Here is a 25,861-nt window from a genome sequence, read left to right on the forward strand (position 1 = left end):
GTCTATCAGGTTTTGTGGAATAAAGAAAAAACGTCTTGATGACGACGATTATTTGAAATTTGGGTTTACTGTGATTGAGAACAAACCAAAGTGCATAATTAGCTTTGAAATTTTGTCAAGAGAAAGCATGAAATCATCGAAGTTGGTACGCCACCTTAATACAAAGTATCAAAATGAAAAAATCAACTTGTGCAATTTTTTTAACAAAAATTGAAAGCTCTTGAACATCAAAAACTGATAGGACAAATGTCCAGCGTAAATGAGAAAGCTGACTACTTATCGAGTATCTTTTCGTGTGTCTAAAGCAGGAAAACCTCGAAATATCATTAATTTAATTTTACCAGTGGCTTTAGATATAACAGAGGCTATATTTGGCAAGCAAGAGGTCAAAAGACTCAAAAGTAAACCACTCCCAGTCAATACCATTCAACGCAGTATAAGTATTACGGCGACTGACATTCTTGATCAGGTCTTAGACAAAATAAAGAAAAGTTCTTTTGTGTCCTTACGATTTGAGGAATCAACAGAAATTACGGGTTGTGCGCAGTTTGTAGCTTTTGTGCGTTTCGAATCCAACGAAATAATAATGAAAGAAATACTATTTTGCAAGGCACTTCCCCAAAATATTACAGGTCACTGCTTGCACTACGTGTTCCTTGAAAGAACGCAAGATATACATATGAATATCAACTGGGGACAAAAATGCAGTGCTATTTGCAGTGATGGAGCAAAACCCATGATTTGTGCGAAAATTGCATTTATTGCTAGACTGAAAGCAAAAATTCCAAGCACTTGTTGGATGTATTGCTTTCTTCAATCCAAGCTCTTGCAGCGAAACCTTGCCACAAGAATACAGTCAAGTTCGAAATATTAATATTAACATTGTAAATTCTGTTAAAGGATAAGCGCTTCAAACTCGATTGTCTCGAATTATTTGTGATGATATGGGGGCACTACACCGCAATTTACTTTACCATACAGAGGTTAGGTTATTATCAAAACACAAAATACTGACCTGACCTATTGAACTTCGCGCTGAACTACTCGTATATTTACAGCAAGCCACGTCTGAATTCATTTCTAGTCCAAAATTCTTTTTGAAATTGGCTTTTCTTTCTCACTTATTTAAGAATTTAAATAACTTGAATAAAAGTCTTCAGGGGCGGGATGAAAATGTCATTGCAGCAAAAGACATACTCCATAGTTTTGTATAAAAAAAAAATTGAATTGTGATATCATCTTTTTCTCACAACACAGTCTTTCATTGAAGAAGTCAAAAGCGAGATAAACATCAACTCATATGTATCAGGTATGAAAATGGTGTAGATAACCTGAAGAAAGAATTCTGTAATTAAGAGTTCATTGTTAGAGTTCAAGGAGTGAAGAGCTAAACAAGTTTTCAATTGAATCGGATATAGTTCTTGCTGAAATTTGTTGAAATTGTGTAAGGAACTAAGCACATATTACAAGCGTGAGTACTTTGGAGTGGAAGATTGGAACATTTAGTAGTTGAATTTTGTTACCTGTAGTGCCCCCCCCCGCGTCTCTGCAGATTGTATAATGGCAAAATACACAGAGTTCGATATCGTCCTAGTGTCTTTTCAGGGATACCCCATATGGCCATCAGTAGTTATTAAAACCACCAAAGACCAGAAAAATCATGCTAGATACCTAGTCTTTTGCTACGGTACCCACTCTGAGCATTTTATAGCTGAAGCTCATATCTGCAACTGGAATGAGCACTTTAAAGAAGCCTGTACAAGGACAGATAAAGATGTAAATAAGGCTTTTGAAGAGCAGCGCCTATTCCCTGATATTTTCAAGACTAAGAGTAAAGCTTACTTGTCTCTACTAAAAAAAACTAAAGTAAAATCCAGCCTAGCACCGTCAACTCCGACTTCCGCAGCAGCATCAACTTTAAAGGAAATAATAAACGAAACTCAAGAGGAACTAATCAACACTAAGTCCAACCTATTGAGTGACATTTCTCGTGTCGTATCAGACACAATGAAAGATCGCTGAGCTTCTGAAATTATCAGTGAAGATATTGTGAACGAAGTTTATAATTCTATTTCCCTTGAATATAATGCTAAATTTGAAAAAATTGAATCAACCCTTCAAAGACTTTATAAAGCTGTGAACTTGCTTGAAAATAAAATTTCTATAATAGAGGACAGGGTTGACCAACTTGAGCAGGATACCTTACTTGACACCCTAAGTTTCTACGGTGTGAAACCAAACCCCAATGTGGAATTGATGGATAATCTTATTGAAGTGATAACAAAAATAATGGGCTTGCAAGATTTCAAAAAAATGGACCTATTAAAGGCTAATCGATTCCGTCAGCCTGCTACTCAAACTGAGAATGTGAAAATTGCCCCCATCCTGGTAAAATTTTCAAACTTGGTTATTGCTCAAAAAGTGTTTGCAGCAAAAAGTAAGTTGCTTAAGTCAGGTGTATTTGTGTCTGAAAACCTAACTAAAAAGCGTCGCGATCTATTAAACGCGGCTCGCAGCTCCTTTGGTCCAAGAAGTGTTTGGTCTGATCATGGACAAGTTCTAGCCAAAGTTCCGGGTGAAACTCGTATACGTAAAATTAACTATTAGCATGAATGCATTAGTATGTGACTTGTTAGTATTTTTCTTATTTTGTAAATGCCTTCCACAGTTCATTGATTTTCATTTATTTACTTTATTTATTTATTTTTTCATTTTTGTTTCTCTTTCAGTGCTAATGGTTCATTCCGATAATACCTGCTGTCCAATTAGTTATTTGTTTGTTTGTAATCCTTTGACAGGTTTTTCTTTTGCAATTGATTTAAGTAAATATTTCTTTTTGGTTCATCTGGTGACTAATAGACTCCAAGTAAAACCTGTTTTTGTGAATTTTTTAAGCCATGAGAGTCGGCTTTGGAGTTTGAATATAATCCTTTCGATGTAATTAGTATTGTAAATAATTATGTGGGTCAGGTTAATCAAAGTTCGATTAATATAAACCCTATTTGTTATAGTAAATATGTTTCGGATTTGGGGGGAGAGGAGGTTACCAAAGGAAATTATTCTTTGACAGCATTTAAGTTTAACATTCAGGGTCTCTCCTCGTCAATTGATAATTTATGACAAATTGTTTCTGATGGACAGCCTGATGTTGTGGGTTTATGTGAGACGTGTTTAATTATATTTTTTTTAATATACATAGATGGTTAGGGGCTAGGTTAAGTTGGGTCAGGTATTTAATATAATTCGTTTTGTGTGGCCTGCTTTCCATAATTCTTTGTCGTAGTTTTCATAATTTTGTTTCGAATGTATTATATTATCACCATGTTTTGGTATACATCATTAGGATTAACGTAAGTTCTATTTTTGGGTGTGTTTCTTTGAATTGACAAGTGCCGAGTTTTCATGATTCTTATAAATTTCTTATATGCAGTGAATTCAGTTAAAAAAGTGTCTAGCCAGGTAAAGAATCTTCATTTATTGATGTAACCATACACAATATGTATGCAAGATATTTATGCATTTGTGGCCAAAAATTTCAGTGGTCCATTTGTACATCGTAAATAATTTCTTAGACTACATTGCATTTCCAGCTATATTTAAAATGAGAAGAAAGTATAAAAACGAGTAAAACTTTTGACAATAAACAGTCATTTGATTTTAAGTATATTTATAAATTCATTACCAACACCAGAAAACAATAGAGAATAGTGATAAAGAACAAAAATCTACGTTTTAATTTAACTCCACGAATTATCTTTTCGAAAATAGTTTCAGGACTTGTGCGTATTTATAAGTACATGTGTGTATGCTCCGTAATGCTCCTAAGGAATAAATACAAAAAAGGTCTTGGGGCTTCTTTACTCCTTCTTTAGTGTCCTTCTTTACTCCTTTTACTCCTTGCATAAGGTAAGATTTTAATCCTCTAATGGCGTGTCATATTGTTTGGAATAAGTTGCCTGAATCAGCTCGAGGGTGCCACTCATTCGGTTTGTTTAGGAAAAAAAAAAAGAAGAAAAAAAAAAAAAAAATTGTTAAAAATTTTTGGCTTCGTAGATGTTATTTTTATTTATGTTTTTTTTTTTTTTTTTTTTTTTTTTTTTTTTAGTCTGTTTAATCTAATTAATTAATTTAGCTTATTTATTCTATTTCTTCTATAGTTTTCATTGTATCTATATTTTCTTTTCTTCTCCTTTGTATGTGAGCAAGTGTTTTGTTTTTCATTTTTGAGTAAGCATTTCATATGTCTTCCCCCTTTGTACAGGCCAATGAGCCTTTGGGGGAATAATGGCATGTAATATTGTATGTGTATTTATAATGAAGAATAAAACTTATCTTATCTTATCTAATTGTCAGTGCAAGAGATACCGTATAACACTGGGAAAATATGGATCTTGAATCCTGTTTTAAATACACCTATAAATGAGGCAAATTTAGTGACTAAGCTAAAAGAGAATGTGCAGAAATTACCTCGTGGTGGGATGTTACACTTGAAGTTAAAGTCTTAAAATTTGAATACTTTTTGGTTAAAATGAAAAACAGAATACCCCGAATTAACAACTCAGCCTCTGAGGTGTTTGATTCCATTTTCCACTCTTACTTGTGCGACTTAGCATTTTCATCAATGGCCGAAATAACAAGTCAACTAAGAAATCGCTTAAATTTTGAACACTATTTAGTACTTAATGTTGCAAGAACGAATCCACGATGGAAGAAATTGATTGAATGAACTCAAACATAACCTTCAAATTGAAATGAAGGCGTACTCGAAGATTTTTTTTTGGTTATTGTTTTTGTAAAATTGTATAAATTAACAACATAAAGACCGTCATATTTACTTTTTCTTAATGAAACTACCTGTTTTATCCTTGTATGGTATACCAGACAAATACATTAAAGTGATTAGTGCTATGTACGAGAATAACACTGCTGCGGTTAAGGTAGGAAATGAGGTTAGTAGCTGGTTTCGTATTAAATCAGGAATAAACCAGGGTTGTATTCTATCCCCATTTATATTGCTTATTTTGATGGACTTTGTTTTAAGGAGTACAGGAAAGGCAATGGGAGAACATGGAATCAAACGGGAAGGAAACACTTTCCTAGACTTCGATTAAGCTAATGATTTAAGCATCCTAAATGAAAATGTGAGCAAAATGAATAAACTTTTAGAGGTTTTGCGAGTTCAGAGTGCTAGAATTGGTTTGAAAATGAATGTTAGGAAGAATAAGTCACTAAGGATAGGAATAAGTGAAGATGAAAAGGTGACGTTGGGTAATGAAAAGATTGATCAAGTGGGCAGCTTCACTTACCTTGGTAGTATTATTAGTAAAGATGGTGGGAGCAGTGAAGATGTTAAATATAGAATAGTCAAGGCTCAGGGCGTTTTTTCACATTTAAAAAAAAGTCTGGAAGAATAGGAAGATAAGTCTCCAAACCAAGATTAAAATATTAGAAGCTGCAGTGATGACAGTTGTCAAATATGGTTCTGAAGCATGGACGCTCCGAAAAGCGGATGAAGATTGCTAGATGTTTTCCAGAGAAATTGCTTAAGGATTGTTCTGGGTACCCGGCTGACTGACTGTATTTCAAACAATAGGCTATACGAAAAATGTGGTTCAATACCGCTCTCTAGGGCTATAATAAAAGAAAGGTTGAGGTGGCTAGGGCACGTTGTGCGGATGAAGGATGACAGATTGCCGAAGATTGTTCTTTTCGGCCAACCATCTAGGGTTAAACGGAAAGCAGGTCGTCCCCGTCTGGGGTGGGAGGACGTCATAAAGAAAGAGTTAAAGGAAATGGGAACTTCGTGGGCGGGTGTAAAAAGGGAGGCTTTGAATGGACTGGGGTGGGGGAGGAGCGTGCGTAGCTGTGTTGACCTCAGGTGGCTTGTTGCCGCGGTGAGTTGTTAGTAGTAGTAGTAGTAGTAGTAGTTACAAGTCCGCTAGAGGGTGCACCTCGGTGCTACTATAACTGATTTCTGGCTTTACAATGATTAACAATGTTCCCTGTATAGCTATAGGACAATGGTTCCATGTGTATCTCTTGGGAATAGTTCTGTCCAACCTAATGACCAGACCACCTTATTTATCCTGTCTTCCCCGTAGGCTCCTAAATCCGCGACACACATAAGATTCTCTGTGATCATCTTGAATGTCAAATTTCTGCAGCTTATGCTTCTATTGTTTCATGCAAACTTTGATTCAACCGGATGCTTCTAACAGCCTTTACAATACCACGGCACGCTCTCGCATACTGTAAGCTACTTAATTTTGAGAAACTGCTAACAAAAACTGATCAGCATAAAATCAGAACCTTGTTTTCCCGATTTGCTAAATATTCTGCCTCCATGGTAGGACAACTCACAAATTTTGCAAAATTCAGATTAGCGGACCCTAAAATCTCAGTTGCTAGAGGAATTGCAAAACGTTATCGTAAAAATTGAGCTCGTCAAAATGAATGGGTGTGAGTACAAAAGCAGTGATTATGATTGGCTTTCAAATATTAAAGTAATTATTTGATTAAAATAACTAAATGATTTGTGTTTAATGCGTCTTTTATAGCGGGGATTTATTTTCGGTTTATTTAAATGCGTATATTTGTGCTTGCTTTGTTGTGATTTTGTTTTTATTTTGTCCTTGATTTCGCTTTGTTTTGTTCTTATTCTTGGTTTTTCCTCAGTTTATTTATATTTTGGCGTTCTTATTTGATTTTTATTAACTCTTTCTCCCGCGCTAGGCTATAATTTGTCATGCTCGTTTCTTTATTTTTTGTTTCCTCGTCAACTCTGTCCTTTTCAATTTTTTACTGACGGGTTTCAAATTAAATAAATAGATAATAGATAAATTGTCCATTGCTTACGCACATGGTTTTTTATTGATAAAAAATTTTGCATGTTGCATGTTTGCAACATTTTGCATGTTTGATCCTGAGTCTCTAAAAAGGATAAGAATATTAGGGTAAAACTCTTAGAAAATGTTGAGAGGGAAGTCAAACAAAATCCAAGCACACTAAGTCTAAAGCCTACTGCGTCATTTACGCTCTACTGAAAACGAGTTATTTTACAAATATTCTCCTTTGTACTTATTAAATAAAAAAAAAGTTTTTTAAACTGAAAGTAAGGAGCGAAATTAAAACTTAAAACGAACAAAAATTATTCCGTATATGAAAGGGGCTGTCCCCTCCTCAACGCCTCGCTCTTTACGCAAAAGTTTTTTACTGTTTTAAAAAATATAGTTGTGAGACAGAGTCAAACTTTAGCGTAAAGAGTGAGGCGTTGGGGAGGGGACAGCCCCTTTCATATACGGAATAATTTCTGTTCGTTTTAAGTTTTAATGTCGCTCCTTACTTTCAGTTTAAAAAACTTGTTTTTTTTATTTAATTTCTGATCGTTTTTTAGTTAATACAGCTTTTATTTTTGCTCACCGTCATTGAATAAGTAAACAAAATTTGCATAAATATTTTACTTTTCTTTTGATAAATGGCTGTCTCTAAATTTGGTTCTAACGTAATTTACAAATCAACTTACGTAACGAACTTCTGTATTCGTATATTTTTCTTCTGGCAAAAAATACAAAGTTGCAGATTTTTGCAGATATGAGCTTGAAACCTATGCTATTGGGTTTTCTGATACGCTGAATCTGACGGTGTGATTTTCATTAAAATTTTTTTACTTTTAGGGGATGTTTCCCCCTCTTTAAAAAATCAGGTAAATTTTCTCAGGCTCGTAGCCTTTGATGAGTAATATTAAACTTGATAAAATTCATACATTTAGTATCAACATTATAAACCCATTCTTTTGATACATTTATTGACATCAAAATTCCGTATTTAAAAGTTTGGATTACTATTGAGCCGTATCACTTGTTTTTTTTTATTGTTTTTTTTTTATTACGCATATGTTATTAATTATATAAGTGGGTTCTCCCCTTATTCAATACCACGCTCTTTAAGTTAAAATTTAAATAAATTTTTAATTCAAAAACCCCTGAATCACAAAGGCCTTTTAATTAGAATATATACCTCTTTTTAAAGAATTAAAAAAAACTGTAGCGTAAAGAGCGAGTTATTGACTTGGGGGAGAACCCCCTCATATACGTAATAATTCCTGTTCATTTTAAGTTCTAATGTTGCTTCTTACTTTCAGTTGAAAAAACTTGTTTTTTTAATTTAATTTCTGATCGTTTTTTAAATAATGCTTGGAAATCCGGCGCCCCCTTCATAGAAATGTCCCTTACCCCAAAGAAACATCCTCCAAGGAAAGATTCTCCCGAGTAACCCCCTCCTCCAGCCCCCCCCCCCCACCAGAAAAAAATTCTTCCTGAAAATGTCTGTAGCCTACGATTATAGAAGTTAGTTACGTAAGTTAATTTGTAAATTACGCCATAACCAAATTTAGAGACATCCATTTAGCAAAAGAAAAGTAAAATTTTTATGCAAATTTTGTTTACTTATTCAATGACGGTGAACCAAAATAAAAGCTGCATTAACTAAAAAACGATCAGAAATTAAATTAAAAAAACAAGTTTTTTAAACTGAAAGTAAGAAGCGACATTAAAACTTAAAACGAACAGAAATTATTCCGTATATAAAAGGGGCTGTCCCCTCCTAAACGCCTCGCTCTTTACGCTAAAGTTTGACTTTGACTCTGTCTCACAACTTTATTTTTTAAAACAATAAAAAACTTTAGCGTAAAGAGCGAGGCGTTGAGGAAGGGACAGCCCCTTTCATACACGGAATAATTTCTGTTCGTTTTAAGTTTTAATGTCGCTCCTTACTTTCAGTTTAAAAAAATTGTTTTTTTTTTTTAATTAATGCTAAAAGCCGAGGTGTTCTCTTGGTCATATTTAAACTTGAAAAATTAATAAATTTTAAGCGCAATTGAAAGTAGTTTAGGTAGGAGGATATAAAGTGCTGGTGAACTTTGTTTGTATATGTAAGAGAAGCAGAAAATTTACCAAATAATTAGGGCCAGGGGCCCAAAAGCTTCTCTCTAAGATAAATGGCAACCACCGCTCCATACTAGTCAGCATCTCCAAATAGCAAAAAGATATCACAAAATACCCTCTTCAAAATCTCCAATAATCTTATATCGTATTGTCATCCAACATGTCACCATCAACAATTCAGATAATACGGTGCATAGCCATCGCAACCGTGCCTAGGATTTGAAGAAGGGAATCCATGAAATTATTGGAATATATTCGCGATAATATATAGTAATTTAATACTTGGGCCTTGCCTAAAGGGGGTAGAGCTTCTCTTAGGGTTAATCAAATAGTTAGAATACCAACTACTACGGGACTTGATTCACTAGTACACTACTACACTACTACACCCTTCAAAAAAGAAAGACGGAAAGCTGGGTTTTAAAGGTGTTTGTCTGATCTCCCTCCCTCATACTTCGTCAAAACTATAGGTAGGATTCATTGCTGATTGGCTGAAGGAAAAAATCTTTCTTCTTGAAGACATGAGAAAACTCCTGATCCTGAAATACACTTCTACTTCCCATTACCTTGTCTATCTTATCAACTCTTACTTACTTACTTAGACTTAGTTACTCCCAGGCCGTCTGGCGCATTAGGCGAAATAGGTGCCTCTCCACGACGACCTCTGAAGAGCTTGAGACCACAGATCTTCCAAAGATGTCCTCAACAAAGTAGCCTCTTTCTCTGGGGATCGGCAAAGCGTCGTTCTCTGTCGTCCTCGTCTTCCAATGCCGGAGGGGGTGGGGGGACCCAACACCAAACATCATGGGGAGCCTTCCATTGCCCATACGGACCATATGGCACCAATATCACCAACTACCACTTATGATTTTTCAACTATTAACGGTTGTTCTGTCCTTTCACGTATGGCGGCGTTCGTAATTCTTTCGCACCAGTGTATCTCCGGGATGCACCGAAGACAGTTATTTTTGAGACCTTGTATACGTTTCTCAAGCTGTTTCGTCAGTGCCCATGTCTCACCTCCACAAGTCAGTATAGAGAGGACATTGTTATTTAGGAGTCGCAGTTTGAGCTTCAGAGAGTACGCAGCATCTTTCCAAACTATTCTTAATTTGGTAAAAGCATTTGCCTGCACAAGCATTGCGTGTAGTAATTTCACGCTCAAGACTTCCGTCACATTTGATGAGGATTCCCAGATACTTAAATTCTGTAGCCTCATCTAGCTCATCTATACCAAAATTCAGTGGCCTGGCCGGGGTTGTATTTACGTTGTTACGCATAACCTTCGTCTTTTGAGTACTAATGGGCAATCCAACTCGCCCAGCTTTGTTCGAGAGCACGGTGATGTTCTGTTGCAGGTCTACTCTTAGATGAGAGAGGAGCGCAATGTCATCAGCAAAATCAACGTCAAAGACACTACGCCTCTCATTCAACTGTACCCCTCCAACAAAATGACAGGACCGCTGTACATAGTCAATGAGAATCGTGAAGAGTACAGGAGAGAGGATACAACCTTGTCGTACACCAGAATTGATCTGGAACCATTCCGTCAGGTTTCCATCGTCGGTTCGTATGGCGGCTAGCTGGTCATTATATAAAGCAACAATAATACTAATAATCTTGTCTGGGGGTCCATAATATCGTAGTATTCTCCATAATGATTTCCTATTTACTGAATCGAACGCCTTTAAGAAATCAATCAACGCTATTAATATTTCGGTCTGCCACTCGTCCGATTCTTCAATTAGAATTCTTAGGATGAATATCAGATTAGCACAAGATTTACCTGACCGAAAACCGTGTCGTTCATATCTCAGGATCTCGTCAAACCTCGACTGAATACGATTTAGGAGTATTTGACAGAGAACTTTACTTCCTATGGACTGTAGGGTTATACCTCGCCAATTGTTGCAATCCACAGTACGACCTTTCTTAAAAAGTTTTATAATGAATTCTTTATTCCAATCAGTTGGGACACTCTCGGTATCCCAAAATTGATTCAAAATTTTGTACAGAGGCCTCGTCAAGGCCGAGGTGCCATATTTCAATAATTTAAGTTGTAAGCCATCGATTCCAGCAGCTTTGCCATTTTTCAGGTTGCGTAGTACGGTTTTAACACAAGGGGGAGGCTCCATGGGATTTATAGGGGGGGAAATTTAGTACTTCGTTAAAGTATTCTCCCCATCTGTTATCAATATCTTCTTTCCTCGGAAATAGTTCGCCAGTCTTACTTTCAACAGCGCATGCTGGCTTTCGGAAGTCACCAGTGATTTCTTTGGTTACTGAATACACCGTTCTACTGTCGCCTTTGCTGGCAGCCGCCTCGGCCTTGGCAGTTTTTGTCTCCCATAACGCAACGTCTGTCATTCCTTGTTGAATGACAGACGTTTGTTAACTAAAAAAAAAAAAAAAAAAAAAAAATCCCAGTATAAAGTAAATGTAATTTTTCATTTAAGTTTTTTTTCTAAGTGCCAAGTGTTTTTTTTCAATGACCGTTTTTCCAAGTATTAAGTACTATTATTATGTTAATGTAGTGTTTCATTTAAGCGTTTTATGATGATCGCTCGTCAAAGTTTATGTTATTTTTGCCTTTCATTTATGTTATTTTACTGTGTTCATGGCCGTATATTTGGCTTTGAAATACACTTATCTATTTATCTATCTATCCAATATGCAGAATAATTGAACCAATCATATTTTGCATGCAGACTTGCTATACTTTATCCCCCCCCCCTAATGCACAAACCTATAGCCCAAATTTATTTCTAAAGTAACGAAGAAACTAACGAAAAAAAACAAAAAACGGTGTGTTCTCGAAGTTTACACAGCGTAAACTTGAGTGAGTGGTGTATAATGCACAAGTACCAAAATTCCTTCTCTCTACAGAAAAAAACTCAAATAAGCTTCTCCAATTTGGAAAGCCTTATTTTCCATGGGGAGTATTTTCCGGGGGGTATTTACCGAGGGTATTTTCCACAGGGGGTATTTTCCGAGGAGGGGTATTTTCCGGGAGGTATTTTCCGGGATGGGGTGTATTTTCCCTGGGGGTGGTATGTTCCGGGGGTATTTTCCGACGGGTATTTACGGGGGTATTTTCTGGGGAGAGGATATTTTTCGTGGGGGGGGGGTATTTTCAGCGGGGGATAATTTCCGGAGAGTATTTTCTGGGGGGCGGGGGTATTTTCCAGGGGGGGGATAAACGCCTAGAAGCCTCAATGACATTGCACATGATACCTTGGAATTTCATATGAGAGTAAACACATCTAAATCCATGATTATGCCAATTTACTTCCTCAAATCCCCATTCCCTTTTACTTAGTCCTATGCCTCCTGAAATTCTGCATCCTCCTTGAAATTACTTAGTGTCAAAATTTCTTTTAATTTGAAGGGGGATATACATGTTATTAATATTATCCACAAAAGTAATGCGTCCGTCTCCTTTCTTAAGCCTCTGAATAAATTTTATATCCCTTCCCAATCTTTAAGGATTTATAAATCCTTCGTCCTCCCGCATCTCAAATTTGTTCGTCCTGTTTAGACCTCTGGTATTTCACGGGAAGAGTCTGATAAAATTAAATCTATAAAACAAAGCCTTGCGAGTAATTTTCAAGGAAGATGAAGTTCCATACTTTTTTCTTCTAAAAAATAGTAATGTTAGAAAGACTAGAATGCAGGAGAGTTAAGTTGTCCCTCCGTTTTTCAGTAAATGCAGTACCAAACTCTCGCAAGAAAAATACTTCCCCCAAAAGATACTTCTCCCCATACCTCCTCCACCCTGGAGTGACTCTCAGCCTGTTCCTATCTTATTCGCTGCTTGACTTCAAGATGCAAAGAAAACTTTTGTATCTTACAATACATAATTAATTAACAAAAAATACAACTAATTTACTGCTTCTTATTTGTATATGTTCGCCTTTCTCCTCCTTTTTATACTTTTGTTGACCTTTTTTTTTAATTTACTAGTTTTATTTGTTTTAGTTTCTTTGGACAGCTATGGACCGTATAATTTAGGAGAATATTCTGTGAAGTCTCTGATGACGTCTTAGAGAAGAAACTTAAGAACACAGCTAGGAATATTAGAGCAAATGCTTCATGTTTAATTGAGAGTAGGAGGGTTTGTGCAAAAATGATCTGAGTGACAGATCATACAAAAAAAGGAAGATTGTATAGAATGTAGAGAAATCACCAAAATGCAAGCTAAGGAGGTGGGATGTGGAGGTCATGGATAAAATTGCCGAAGATTTGGAAGATGCTGTCACACGGTAGAACAGTAAAATATTTTACTGGTATGTTAATAAATTGAGAGAGATAAGCAGAAATAAAACCATATAAAACCTCAAATATAAGCAGAAATAAAATCTTATAATAATTCAAACTCAAAACGACCAGAAATTACTATTGAAAAATAAATGAAACCCAACACGAAAAAAAATTAAATAAACAATCCTAGCAAACAAACATACAACAGGTAACATATACTTGAATAAAGAAATCTTAAAACGACTAAAAGTTAAATTGAATATGCAAATCCAGTTTAAAACTAACAAAAAACCTAATAAATAAAAAACCTAATAAATAAAAACCTAATAAAAACTAACAAAAAACCTAATAAATAAAACCCTAAACGAACAGAAATTAAATAAATAATCAAACAAACATACAACAGGCACTAATATAAATGAATAAATAAATCTTAAAATGAGTAAAACTTAATTTGAACATGCGAATCAAGCTTAAAACGAACAAAAATCACTACAAATACGAGTTTGGCTAGTGACCCCTTCTTTAACGATAACAGTTAAAGCCCATTACACCATTGGCGTTTTACTGCAAACGAATTATATAACAAATATTTTCTTTCGTACATATTACAATATTGAAAATAAAATGAAAATTACGGTGAAATAAAACCTTGAACTGTTGATCTTTCAGCAATTGATATCATTATATATCAAATTCAGTTTAATTTTTTTAGTTCTTTCCAAGACTGTTCAAGACGCATATAGTTTTTCTCAAATGTTAATGAGCCCCTTAAAACTTAATACCACCACCCTTCCACAAAATCTTATGTTAGCAATAGGCAACTTGCGAAAGTTTCAAACCTTGCCCTGGGGGCTCTGGGGGATTTTTCAACCCCTAAGTTAGAGTTATTTGAATTTTGGACTATTTAAAGCAAAATGGTTATTTCAGAATTTTAATCCTCTGATCAGTTCCGACTCTTAAAAAGGTGTGAGGGGGAGGGTCTTGTTGCCATCCGATCAATTTTGACTCTTAAAAAGGGAACTAGGACTAGAACTTTCAATTTCTAATCATTTGACCCCCCTTCGAAGTTTATACGAACAACTCTTCCATACGAACATTACATGCATCCGGGACATAACTTACAACCAATCACCCGTGCTCTGAAGGGGTTATGTTCACCCTGAAGTTTTTGTTATCTGATTGTTGAACTATTTTGAACAAAGTGACTATCTAAAATAAGGATGGGATGCATTTGGGGAAAAGAAGGTGCGGGGGGTAGATGGCTCCGGTCGCTTTTTACTCTTAAAAAGGGAACTAAAAATTTTGATTTCCAATCAAATGAGTCTCCTTTAAAGTTTATATGACCACCCCTTACATAAAAATCTTATAAGCCCCCGGGGCATAAGTCCGAACACTTGCCCCGATTTTTACGAGTATATGATCTTTGAACTATTTTGAACAAAATGGCTATCTTAAAATTTTGATAGATGCATTTGGGGAATAATGGCTTGGGGGCTCGTTGCCCTCCGATCACTTTTGACTCTTAAAAAGGGCAATAGAACTGTCCATTTTTAATCGAGTGCGTCCCCTCTGAAGTTTATACGACCAGCTGTTCCGTAAAAAAAATATTTTCCCCCAGAGTACAATTTACCACACTTGTACCCGGTCTCTGGTTTTTTTTTTCGACCCCGAAGTTTTCGTTATCTGCACTTTGAACTATTTTTAACAAAATGGCTATCTCAAAATTTTATCGGATGCATTTGGGGAAAAAAGAGCGTGGGGCTAGTTGCCCTCCGATCACTTTTGACTATTAAAAAGGGCACTAGAAGTTTCGATTTCCAATCAAATGAGTCTCTTCCGAAATTTATGCGACCATCCATTCCATATGAAGTGCTTCTGGGAAAAAAAGAAATAAATAAGAAGACATTGGAGCCTTATAGCCTTTACTATCGGCAACGCTATAGCGTTGCCTCTGATAAACGTGAGTTTCTCCTTAGTTTATTTTCGAGTTTTGGATATTTTATTATTAACATGTGTCAGCAAAAAATACTATTAACATGTGTCAAGAGGGAATTAAGAGAGAATACAAAATCTGGAATGGATGGAATACACCTGAAATAGATCTTATTAAACATTTGAATAGATATAGCCCTAGGTTACAGCCTATACATATCTACAGGAAAACACTTTTATAACACAAACTCTTATTTTATAATATGTGTTAAGTTCCTATTAATCAGATGTCATGTTTTCTTCCATTTTCATAATGATTTTTGTTAAATGATTTTTAAATAGTATATCTATCCAACTGTTCTTATTTTTCCCGCAATGCAGTTTGACTAATCTTTTTTTTTTCTTTTACAGCTTTCGGCTGATTCACAGGCTAATCTATTGCTTGTCTTCAACGGTTACTGTCTTACACTGTCGCCAAGAATAGAAACTAACAAATAATCTTTTACTGAATAATTGATTTGAAAAAAAAATATTGCCGTATAATGAGATGGTATTGATCTATCCCTACTTTTAATTAAGCCTTCCTATCATTTGTTATTGCTACAAACTGGTATGGAACATATTCTGATCCCTTTTTACACCAGCCATTGCAGGCTAAGCTGTTAGAAAAGACGGTAGTTATTAAGAACTGTCAAAAGTCTTTTTTGTTTCTGATTGCAACCCTTTTATCCTCGTAATCTCTTCACATCGCTTTTGATCGTGACCTTTGAAAAGAGTTCCTAATTCTGTTTTCATTTGCAGTCTTTTCATTCCTTGTTATGATATCAGGATATAAAAAAAAAACGAGAATTCCTTATGATAATCGGAGTGAATTACTTTTATAGGTCAGAAATGACCGGCGAGTAACTGGGAAGACGGCGAGTAACTGGGATATCTAAACCTATGTTGTATTTTGGCCGTTGAACATATTAGGCATAAATCAAAGACATCATTATAAACTGGGAAGACATATCTAAACCTGTGTTTTATTTTGGCCATTGAACATATTTGGCATAAATCAAAGACATCATTATAAACTGGGAAGACATATCTAAACCTATGTTGTATTTTGGCCATAGAACATATTTGTCATAAATCAAAGACATCATTTTACAATTGCTTGCTTCTGTGGTGCCAAGGTTGTAAGTCCTTGTGATTAGTTTTAGTTATTTCGTAGTGACAATTGACAACAGTTATTTCTTATTAATAATAAAAAAAAACTTTCCAAAAAAGAAGTTTTCAAAGAAAAGGAAAGAGCCATATTAAACTTAAGACGAGCAGCAATAAATTCATATAATATCTCAGCCTCAAAACGACCAGAAATTACTATTAAAGAATAAATGAAACCCGAAATGAACAGAATTAAATAAATACAACATACAACAGGTACTAACATAAATAAATAAATAAATCATAGAACAAGTAAAAATTAAACTGAATATTCAAATCAAGCTTAAACGAACAAAAATCTGCTCCTCTCCCCCTCTCCTAACTGTAAAATATACGGACTATTGCGTCAAACTATATTTGTCTTGAATAGTCCTTGTAAACAGCAAGGAAAATTAAGCTAAAAATTTAAAATATTTATTTTATTTAACTGTAATTACTATTTTTATTTTTAATGTTTTCAAACAGTTCGTGGTAACGAACTGTAAGTAAGGAGCAACCCGGCTCAATGGTAAACGAAACTCTAAAAAACGGCATTTTTGTACCAATAGATACATCAAAAGAATTAAATTTTAATTCTGATTTCAAATATATAAGTTTCGTCAAGTTTAATCCTACCCATCAAAAGTTAAGCGCCTGAGAAAATTTGACTGATTTTCGAAAAAAGGGGGAAAGACCCCCTAAAAGTGATAGAACCTTAATGAAATTCCCACCATCGTATTCAGCGTATCAGAGAACCCTACTGTAGAGTTTTCAAGCTCCTATCTACAAAAATGTGGAATTTTGCATTTTTTGCCAGAAGAAAGATCACGGGTGCGTGTTTATTTGTTTGTTTGTTTTTTTTCTTTTCCCCAGGGGTAATCGTATTGACCCAGTGGCCCTAGAATATCGTAGGAGGGCTCAATGGAACGGAAATTAAAAGTTCTAGTGCCCTTTTAAGTGACAAAAGAATGGAGGGCAACTAGGCCCCCTCCCACGCTCATTTTTTTCTCAAAGTCACCCAATTAAAATTTTGAGATAGCCATTTTGTTCAGCATAGTCGAAAATCTAATAAATACGTCTTTTACGATGACTTAATCCCCCACAGTTCCCAGGGGAAGGGCTGCAAGTTATGAACTTTGTCCATTGCTTACATATTGTGTTGGTTATTGGGAAGTATAGCCTATATTTTTCTTCTGACAAAAAATACAAAGTTGCAGATTTTTGCAGATTTGAGCTTGAAACCTATGTAATAGGGTTTTCTGATACGCTGAATCTGACGGTGTGATTTTCATTAAAATTCTTTCACTTGTAGGGGATGTTTCCCCCTCTTTAAAAAATTGGGTAAATTTTCTCAGGCTCGTAGCCTTTGATGAGTAATACTAAACTAAATAAAATTTATATATTTAGAATGAACATTATAAACACATTCTTTTGATACAATTATCGACATGAAAATTCCGTTTTTAAAAGTGTTGATTACTATTGAGCCGTATCGTTTGTTTTTTTTATTGTTTTTTTATTACGTATATGTTATTACGTATATGAGGGGGTTCTCCCCATTGTCAATACCACGCTCTTTACGTTAAAAGTTAAAAAAAAATTTGATTCACAAACCCCTGAATCACAAAGGCCGTTTAATTAGAATAGATAGCTCTTTTGAAAGAACTAAAAAAAACTGTAGCGTAAAGATCGAGGTATTGACTTGGGGGAGAACCCCCTCATATACGTAATAATTTCTCTTCGTTTTAAGTCGTAATGTTGCTTCTTACTTTCAGTTGAAAAACTTGTTTTTTTTAATTTAATTTCTGATCGTTTTTTAAATAATGCTTGGAAATCCGGCGCCCCCTTCATAGAAATATCCTTTACCCCAAAGAAACATCATCCACGGAAAGATTCTCCAGAGTTACCCCCTCCTCTAGCCCCCCCTCCCTCCAGAAAAAAATCCTTCCTGAAAATGTCTGTATACTTCCCAATAACCAATAAATAATGCTGGCAAGTCCGGCACCCCTTTCATGGCAATTTACCTTCCCCCATGAAAACTGCCTTTATGGAAAGATCCTCCAGCATAACCCCCGACCCCCCCCCCCCAATACAAGAAAAAACCCTCCTGAAAACTTCTGTATACTTCCCAATAACCAATACTATATGTTAACATTGGGTAAAGTTCATAACTTTTAGCCCTCCCCCTGGGGCCTTCGGGGAATTAAGTCATCATAAAAGACATAGTTATCATATTTTCGATCATGTTGAACAAAATGGCTATCTCAAAATTTTGATCGGGTGACTTTGGGAAAAAAATGAGCGTGGGAGGGGGCCTAGTTGCCCTCCATTTTGTTGGTCACTTGAAAAGGGCCCTAGAACTTTTAATTTCCGTTCCATTGAGCCCTCCCACGATACTATAGGACCACTGGGTCGATACAATCACCCCTGGGAAAAACAAACAAATACACATCCTTGATCTTTCTTCTGGCAAAAAATACAAGATCCCATATTATTTTAGATAGGAGCTTGAAACCTGTACAGAAGGGTTTTCTGATACGCTGAATATAATGGTGTGGTTTTCATTAAGGTTCTATAACTTTTAGGGGGTCTTTCCCCCTTTTTTTGAAAATCAGCCAAATTTTCTCTGGCGCGTAACTTTCTCTGGCTGTAGAAATGGGGGTACCAGCCCCATGTGGCACCCCTGCTGCCACCTACAACTTTTTTTAACACCATATATGGGCATAGAACCACGTGGTTTATGGTTTTTGTCAGTGAGAATGAAAAAACAGGAACTTTGTCACATTTATGAATGTCAACAGCAGTTCATGTCTGTTTTATGGTTTTCTCAGTGAGAATGAAAAAACAGAAATTTTCTCACTTGGAAAAACAGAAATTTTCTTACATTTATTTCTTTTTTCATGGATGGTTATGTGTGTTGTTCGATTTATTTTATGTTTTATCGGATGTCAACATCAAATTATGGATGTTTTATGGTTTTTGTCATTGAGAATTTGAAAAACAGGAACTTTCTCACATTTATGTCTGTTTTCATGGATGGTTATGTGTGTTGTTCGATTTATTTGATGTTTTCATGTCTGTTATATGGATGATTTATGTCTGTTCGTTGTCAGTGAGAATGGACATGCTCGACGCGAATGATATGAGATTGTTTGGTTAACCTAACCTGAGAACTTGATTTACATAATCGCTAGGGGAAATTATTGATTCACGATGGGGAGAATAAAGAAACATTATGGTTTCTTCAATCTTAGGCCTGAGGGATAAACGTTCTTTAGGTCAGAGAGAAAAATTAATATTCTATTTTTAAATAGGGCTTCATTGATCTTTAGTGTCAGGAATTATAATTGACATCACTTGTTATCTTGGAATTATGCGGGAGTCTAAAGAGATAGAAATTCTATTTTTAAATACGGCTTCACGGAGCTTTAAGTCGGAGAGATAAATTGATATTCTAACGAAACCCTAATAGTTTAGCTAGGAAAATTTATGAGATGAAGAGATTAACGTAGGAAAGGGTTTCCTAGAAATTTGAAATGCGTTAGCGCAGAGATGCCAAACAAAAGGAACACGCTGAAATTACGTTTAGGGATTATTTGGGCGAAACCGTTTTATCCATTTTATGGGATTATTTCGGCGAAACAGTTAGAGACATTTTGAAAGAAGATTTTAGGAAAGGTTTTAGAAGAGAATTTGAGGGTGAAACTCTGTGGTCGTTATAATACACAAGTTCCATTTGAACAGTGTTGTGAGGTCCTCTACCCCAACCCCAAAGGGTTCCGATCCCCCACCACAACCCCGGAGGAAGCCCCCGGTACTCAAAGGTCCCCCAAGCTCCCATAGAGCCCCAGCCCCCCAAACACCCTCCTCAGACCCTCAAAGGCCCTCCTCTGGTCCTCAAAGGGCCCCCGGACCCCCAAAGGGCACCCCGGACCCCAAAGGCCCTCCCCCGGTCCTCAAAGGTCCCCCGGGCTCCTAAAGAGCCACCGGCACCCCCAAAGGCCCACCCAGACCCCCAAAGGCCATCCCCGGGCCCCCCAAAGGCCCATCGAGCTCCCAAAGGACCAACGGGGTCCCAAAGGCCCTACACCGGTCCCCAAAAGTCCCCCCGGGCCCCCAACTGTCCCCCGGACCCCCAAAGGCCCTCCCCCGGCCCCCAAAGGACCAACTGGCTCCCAAAGGACCAATCGGTCCTCAAGTGTCCCCCAGACTCCCAAAGGCCCCCCCTGTGTCCCAAAGGCCCTCCCCCGGTCCCCAAAGGTCCCCCGGGCCAGAGAAGCACCACCGGGATGCACCATGGGCCAGGAAAGCACCGCAGGATGTGCCGCAGGGATGCGCCGTGGGTCAGGAAAGCGCCACGGGGGCTGCGACGCAGGGAAGCACCGCAAGAAAGCGCCGCAGGATGCGCCGCAGGGATGCGCCGCAAAAAAAAAGTAAACTAAAAAGTAAAAATTTCGAAATGTTATCCCCCAAACTCCCTCCTCAGCCCCCCAAAGGCCCTCCCCTGGTCCTCCAAGGTCCCCCGGGCTCCCCAAGGGCCAACCGGCCCCCCACGGGTCCCCCAAACACCCTCCCTGGGCCCCCCAAAGAGTCCCCTCTCCATTTTTTTTAATACTTTTTTATGGCTTTATTATATCTTTTCTGAACAAGTTCCATTCATAATGTCATTCCTAAACCCATTTTCCAACCTCAAAGAGTCCCCTCCCCAAATCATAAATACTTTCTTGAATTTCTTAACATGGTATTTTTCTAACTTTTTTACGTATCTTAAAATGACATGAAATATGCTAACGGCTCTACCAATCGTACTCTGTGCTTGTTCATGGACACGACGCGGCTTTTCCACTGGTACTCTATGGCAGGTTATCGACACTACCGAGTTTATTGCATGCATTAAATCAGTATTTTTTAAGCAGTGGAAGGATCAACACACAATTCATATCTGTAAAAAGTGAAGATGAATTATTCAACGAAAGTATGTGCACATGAAAAAATCATTGTCGTGTTGAACGCTGACAAAGAGAAATACCTGAACTTTGAAACGAGTGCAAGCGGTAACACTATTGGAAATGTATGCATGTGTTGTCATGACAGCGAGAAGTTAGATTTCTTTGGACTATCGAAATCATTCAAAATTGCTCAAGGTGGGTATGCAAGAGTGAGAGCACCAGATATGATAGTGCTTAAGGAGAATGCCAACTTAAAAATAATTGTCGATTATCAGGGGCAACTTCTACCTGATGATTCTGGTAGCACGATACCTATTGATAGATCCTTTTCCCATCGTTATGCTATTATGATTCAAATGAAAGCAAAGAAGAAAAGAAAAGGCCTACTGCTGCACTAGTGTAATAAATCATATCCTTTCTACCTGCCAGAACTGCTATCTATGCAAAAATAATGTGAGAATAGACAGTGAAATCGCAGGCAGAATAAAAAGGACATTAGCAGACAATATCATCAATGAATATAAAGATGAATTGACGGAAAGTGACGCGCAAGTGTACTAATAATGTATAATAATGTATTTAACATATTTTTATATCAATATTCTACATGTACTTATTTGATTAAAAATATCTTATGCATTATTTTGTTAAGTGTTCACTATTTCTAGGGTATGCTAGAACGTCAAACGTTCAGAACATCTATTAAAAAGGTCAGAGATGTAAGAAAAAGAATTTTAGAGATAATGATACTACTAGCAGGCTCAATGTTTCATAGAAGATAGAAAAGTTCAAGATCTCTTCTAAGTTTTACCAAAGAACACAATTCAATTCTAATTTCACCAGAGAAAATAAAAATCTTCCACTTAAGTTCTTTATTTCACAAAGACATAAAGAATTTAAAGTTCACTTCTAAATTTTTCCGTACAAGATAGGAAAAGTTATACTATGATAGTGATTATTTTCAATGGAGATATAAAGTTTCACTATAATTCTAAATTTTCTTAAATTCAATTCAGACCATTCTCAAAGATTCAAATTTAAAGTTCTATTCCAAATATTTTCCCCGGAACAAGAAAAGTCCCAACACATAAAAAATTTAAAGTTCACTTCTAAATTTTTCCGTAGAAGATAGGAAAAGTTATACTATGATTGTGATTATTTTCTATGAAGATTAAAAAATTTCACTTTAATTCTAAATTTTCTTAAATTCAGTTCTGACCACTCTCAAAGAGATGAAAAAATTTAAAGTTCTATTCCATATATTTCCCCGGAAGAAGAAAAGTTCAACTTCGATTCTGAATTTTCTAAATTAAAATGAAATAAGTTATTGATAAATTATATTTTCAAAAAATAATATAAATTTTACCACTTCAATTAAGATTTTTCTCAAATATATTAAAAAATTTAAAATATTGTTCTAAATTTTTCTGTATAAGATAGAAAATATCAAGTTCTAATCTTAATTTTACCAAAGAACACATTTCAATTCCAATTTCTCCAGAGAAAATAAAAAGCTTCCACTTCAGTTTTAAGTTTACCAAGACATTAAAAAATTTAAAGTTCAGTTCTAAATTTTTCTTAGAAGATAGGAATAGTTATACTTTGTTTGTGATTATTTTCTATGAAGATAAAAATTTTCACTTTAATTCTAAATTTTCTTAAATTCAGTTCCGACATTTCTCAAAGAGATGAAAAAATTTAAAGTTCTGTTCAATATATTTTCTCGGAAGAAGAAAAGTTCAACTTAGATTCTGAATTTTCTCATTGAAAATGAAATAAGTTATTGATCAAGTCAATTTCCCCAAAATAATATAAAAATTTTCCACTTCACTTCAGATTTTTCACAAAGAGATGAAAAATTTAAAATACTATTCCAAATTTTTCATAGAAGATAGAAAAGTTCAAGTTCTCTTCTGAATTTTACGAACAAACACAATTCAATTCTAATTTCTCCAGAGAAAATAAAAAGCTTCCACTTCAGTTTTAAGTTCACCAAGACATAAAAAATTTAAAGTTCTGTTCTAAATTTTTCTGTAGAAAATAGGAAAAGTTATACTATGTTAGTGATTATTTTCCATGAAGATAAAAAGTTTCACTTTAATTCTAAATTTTCTTAAATTCAGTTCCGACTTTTCACATAGAGATGAAAAAAGTTTAAAGTTCTGTTCCAAATTTTTCATAGAATATTGGAAAAGTTAAACTTTGATCGTGGATATTCAAGTTCTCTTCTGAATTTTATCAAAGAACACACTTCAATTCTAATTTCTTCAGAGAAAACAAAAATCTTCCACTTCACTTCATTATTTCACAAAGACATAAAGAAATTTAAAGTTCAATTCTAATTTTTCGGTGGAAGATGGAAAAAGTAATACCATACTTGTGAATATTTTCACGGAAGATAAAAAGTTCTAGTTCAATTTAAATTTTCTCAACGAAGTCAAGGAAAGTTCAAGTTCTCTTCTGAATTTTCTCAATGAAAAAGAAATTAGTCATTGATCATTTCTATTTTTTTTCAAATAATATAAAAATTTTCCACTTTAGTTCAGATCTGTCTCGAAGAGATGAAAAATTTAAATACTGTTCCAAATTTTTCACAGAAGATAAAAAAGTTCAAGTTCTCTTCTGAATTTTACCAAAGAACACGCTCCAATTCTAATTTCTCCAGAGAAAATAAAAATCTTCCGCTTCAGTTCTTTATTTCACAAAGACATAAAGAAATTTAAAGTTCAATTCTAATTTTTCGGTGGAAGATAGAAAAAGTAATAGCATACTTGTGAATATTTTCCTGGAAGATAAAAAGTTCTAGTTCAATTTAAAATTCTATCAACGAAGTGAAGAAAAGTTCAAGTTCTCTTCTGAACTTTACCAAAGAACACATTTCAATTCTAATTTCACCAGAGAAAATAAAAATCTTCCACTTCAGTTCTTTATTTCAAAAAGACATTAATAAATTTAAAGTTAATTTCTAATTTTTTCGGTGGAAGATAGGAAAATTAATACAATACTTTTGATTATTTTCACTGAAGATAAAAAGTTCTAGTTCAATTTAAAATTTTCTCAACGAAGTTAAGTAAAGTTCAAGTTCTCTTCTGAACTTTACCAAAGAACACACTTCAATTCTAATTTCTCCAGAGAAAACAAAAATCTTCCACTTCAGTTCTTTATTTCACAAAGACATACAGAAATTTAAAGTTCAATTCTAAATTTTTCGGTGGGAGATAGAAAAATTAATACCATACTTGTGATTATTTTCACGGAAGATAAAAAGTTCTATGAAGTGAAGAAAAGTTCATATTCTTTACCGAATTTTACCAAAGAACACAATTCAATTCTAATTTCTACAGAGAAAATAAAAATCTTCCACTTAAGTTCTTTATTTCACAAAGACATAATGAAATTTAAAGTTCAATTCTAAATTTTTCGGTGGAAGATAGAAAAAGTAATAACATACTTGTGAATATTTTACCGGAAGATAAAAAGTTCTAGTTCAACTTAAAATTTTATCAAATAAGTGAATAAAAGATCAAGTTCTCTTCTGAATTTTACTAAATAAAACAATTCATTTCTAATTTCACCAGAGAAAATAAAAATCTTACACTTCAGTTATTTATTTCACAAAAGACATAAAGAAATTTAAAGTTCAATTCTAAATTTTTCAGTGGAAGATAGAAAAAGTAATACCATACTTGTGAATATTTTCACGGAAAATAAAAAGTTCTAGTTCAATTTAAAATTTTCTCAACGACGTGAAGAAAAGTTCAAGTTCTCGTCTGAACTTTACCAAAGAACACACTTCAATTCTAATTTCTCCAGAAAAAATAAAAATCTTCCACATCAATTTTAAGTTCCCCAATGAAATGAAGAAATTTAAAGTTCTATTCTAAATTTTTAGATGGAAGATAGAAAAAGTAATACTATGACTGTGATTGTTTTCCATCAAGATCAAAAGTTTCACTTTATTTATAATTTTTCTTAAATTCAATTCTGATTTTTCTCAAAGAGATGAAAAATTTAAAGTTCATTTCTAAATTTTTCTCTAGAAGATAGGAAAAGTTATACTACGATTGTGATTATTTTTCAGTGAAGATAAAAAGCTTCACTTTAATTCTAATTTTCTTAAGTTCACTTTCCGATTTTTTGCAAAAAGATGAAAAATTTTAAGTTCTGTTCCAAATTTTTCATAGAAGATAGAAAAAGTTATACATTGATTTGAATATTAGACATGAAGATAAGGACCATCAATTTAATTATGAGTTTTCTCGAAGAAGTGCAAGATGTTCAAGTTCTCTTCTGAATTTTCTTAAAGAAGTAAAAAAGTTAGCTCAATTCTGAATTTTACCAATGAAAATGAAAAAAAGCTTCCACTTCAGTTCTTAATTCCTCAAAGACTTAAAAATTCAAAGTTCTCTTCTGAATTTTACCAAAGAACATAATTCAATTCTAATTTCTCCAGAGAAAATAAAAAGCTTCCACGTTAGTTTTAAGTTCACCAAGACATAAAAAATTTAAAGTTCAGTTCTAAATTTTTCCATAGAAGATAAGAAAAGTTATACTATGATTTTGATTATTTTCATGAAGATAAAAGTT

The 25,861-nt window shown here is 34.9% G+C and overlaps 1 protein-coding gene across 1 annotated transcript; it reads left to right on the forward strand.

The window, feature by feature from the left end:
* Positions 1–259: 259 nt before the first annotated feature.
* Positions 260–874, forward strand: LOC148951597 (protein ZBED8-like). Its single transcript, XM_089091156.1, has one exon. It carries the CDS (start codon positions 260–262, stop codon positions 872–874), a length of 615 nt encoding a protein of 204 aa, XP_088947282.1.
* Positions 875–25,861: the final 24,987 nt, after the last annotated feature.

The sequence above is a fragment of the Artemia sp. Qi Xiang Cuo genome, chromosome 6 (assembly GCF_049724085.1).
Source record: "Artemia sp. Qi Xiang Cuo chromosome 6, ASM4972408v1, whole genome shotgun sequence".
NCBI classification, from domain to species: Eukaryota; Metazoa; Arthropoda; class Branchiopoda; order Anostraca; family Artemiidae; genus Artemia; species Artemia sp. Qi Xiang Cuo.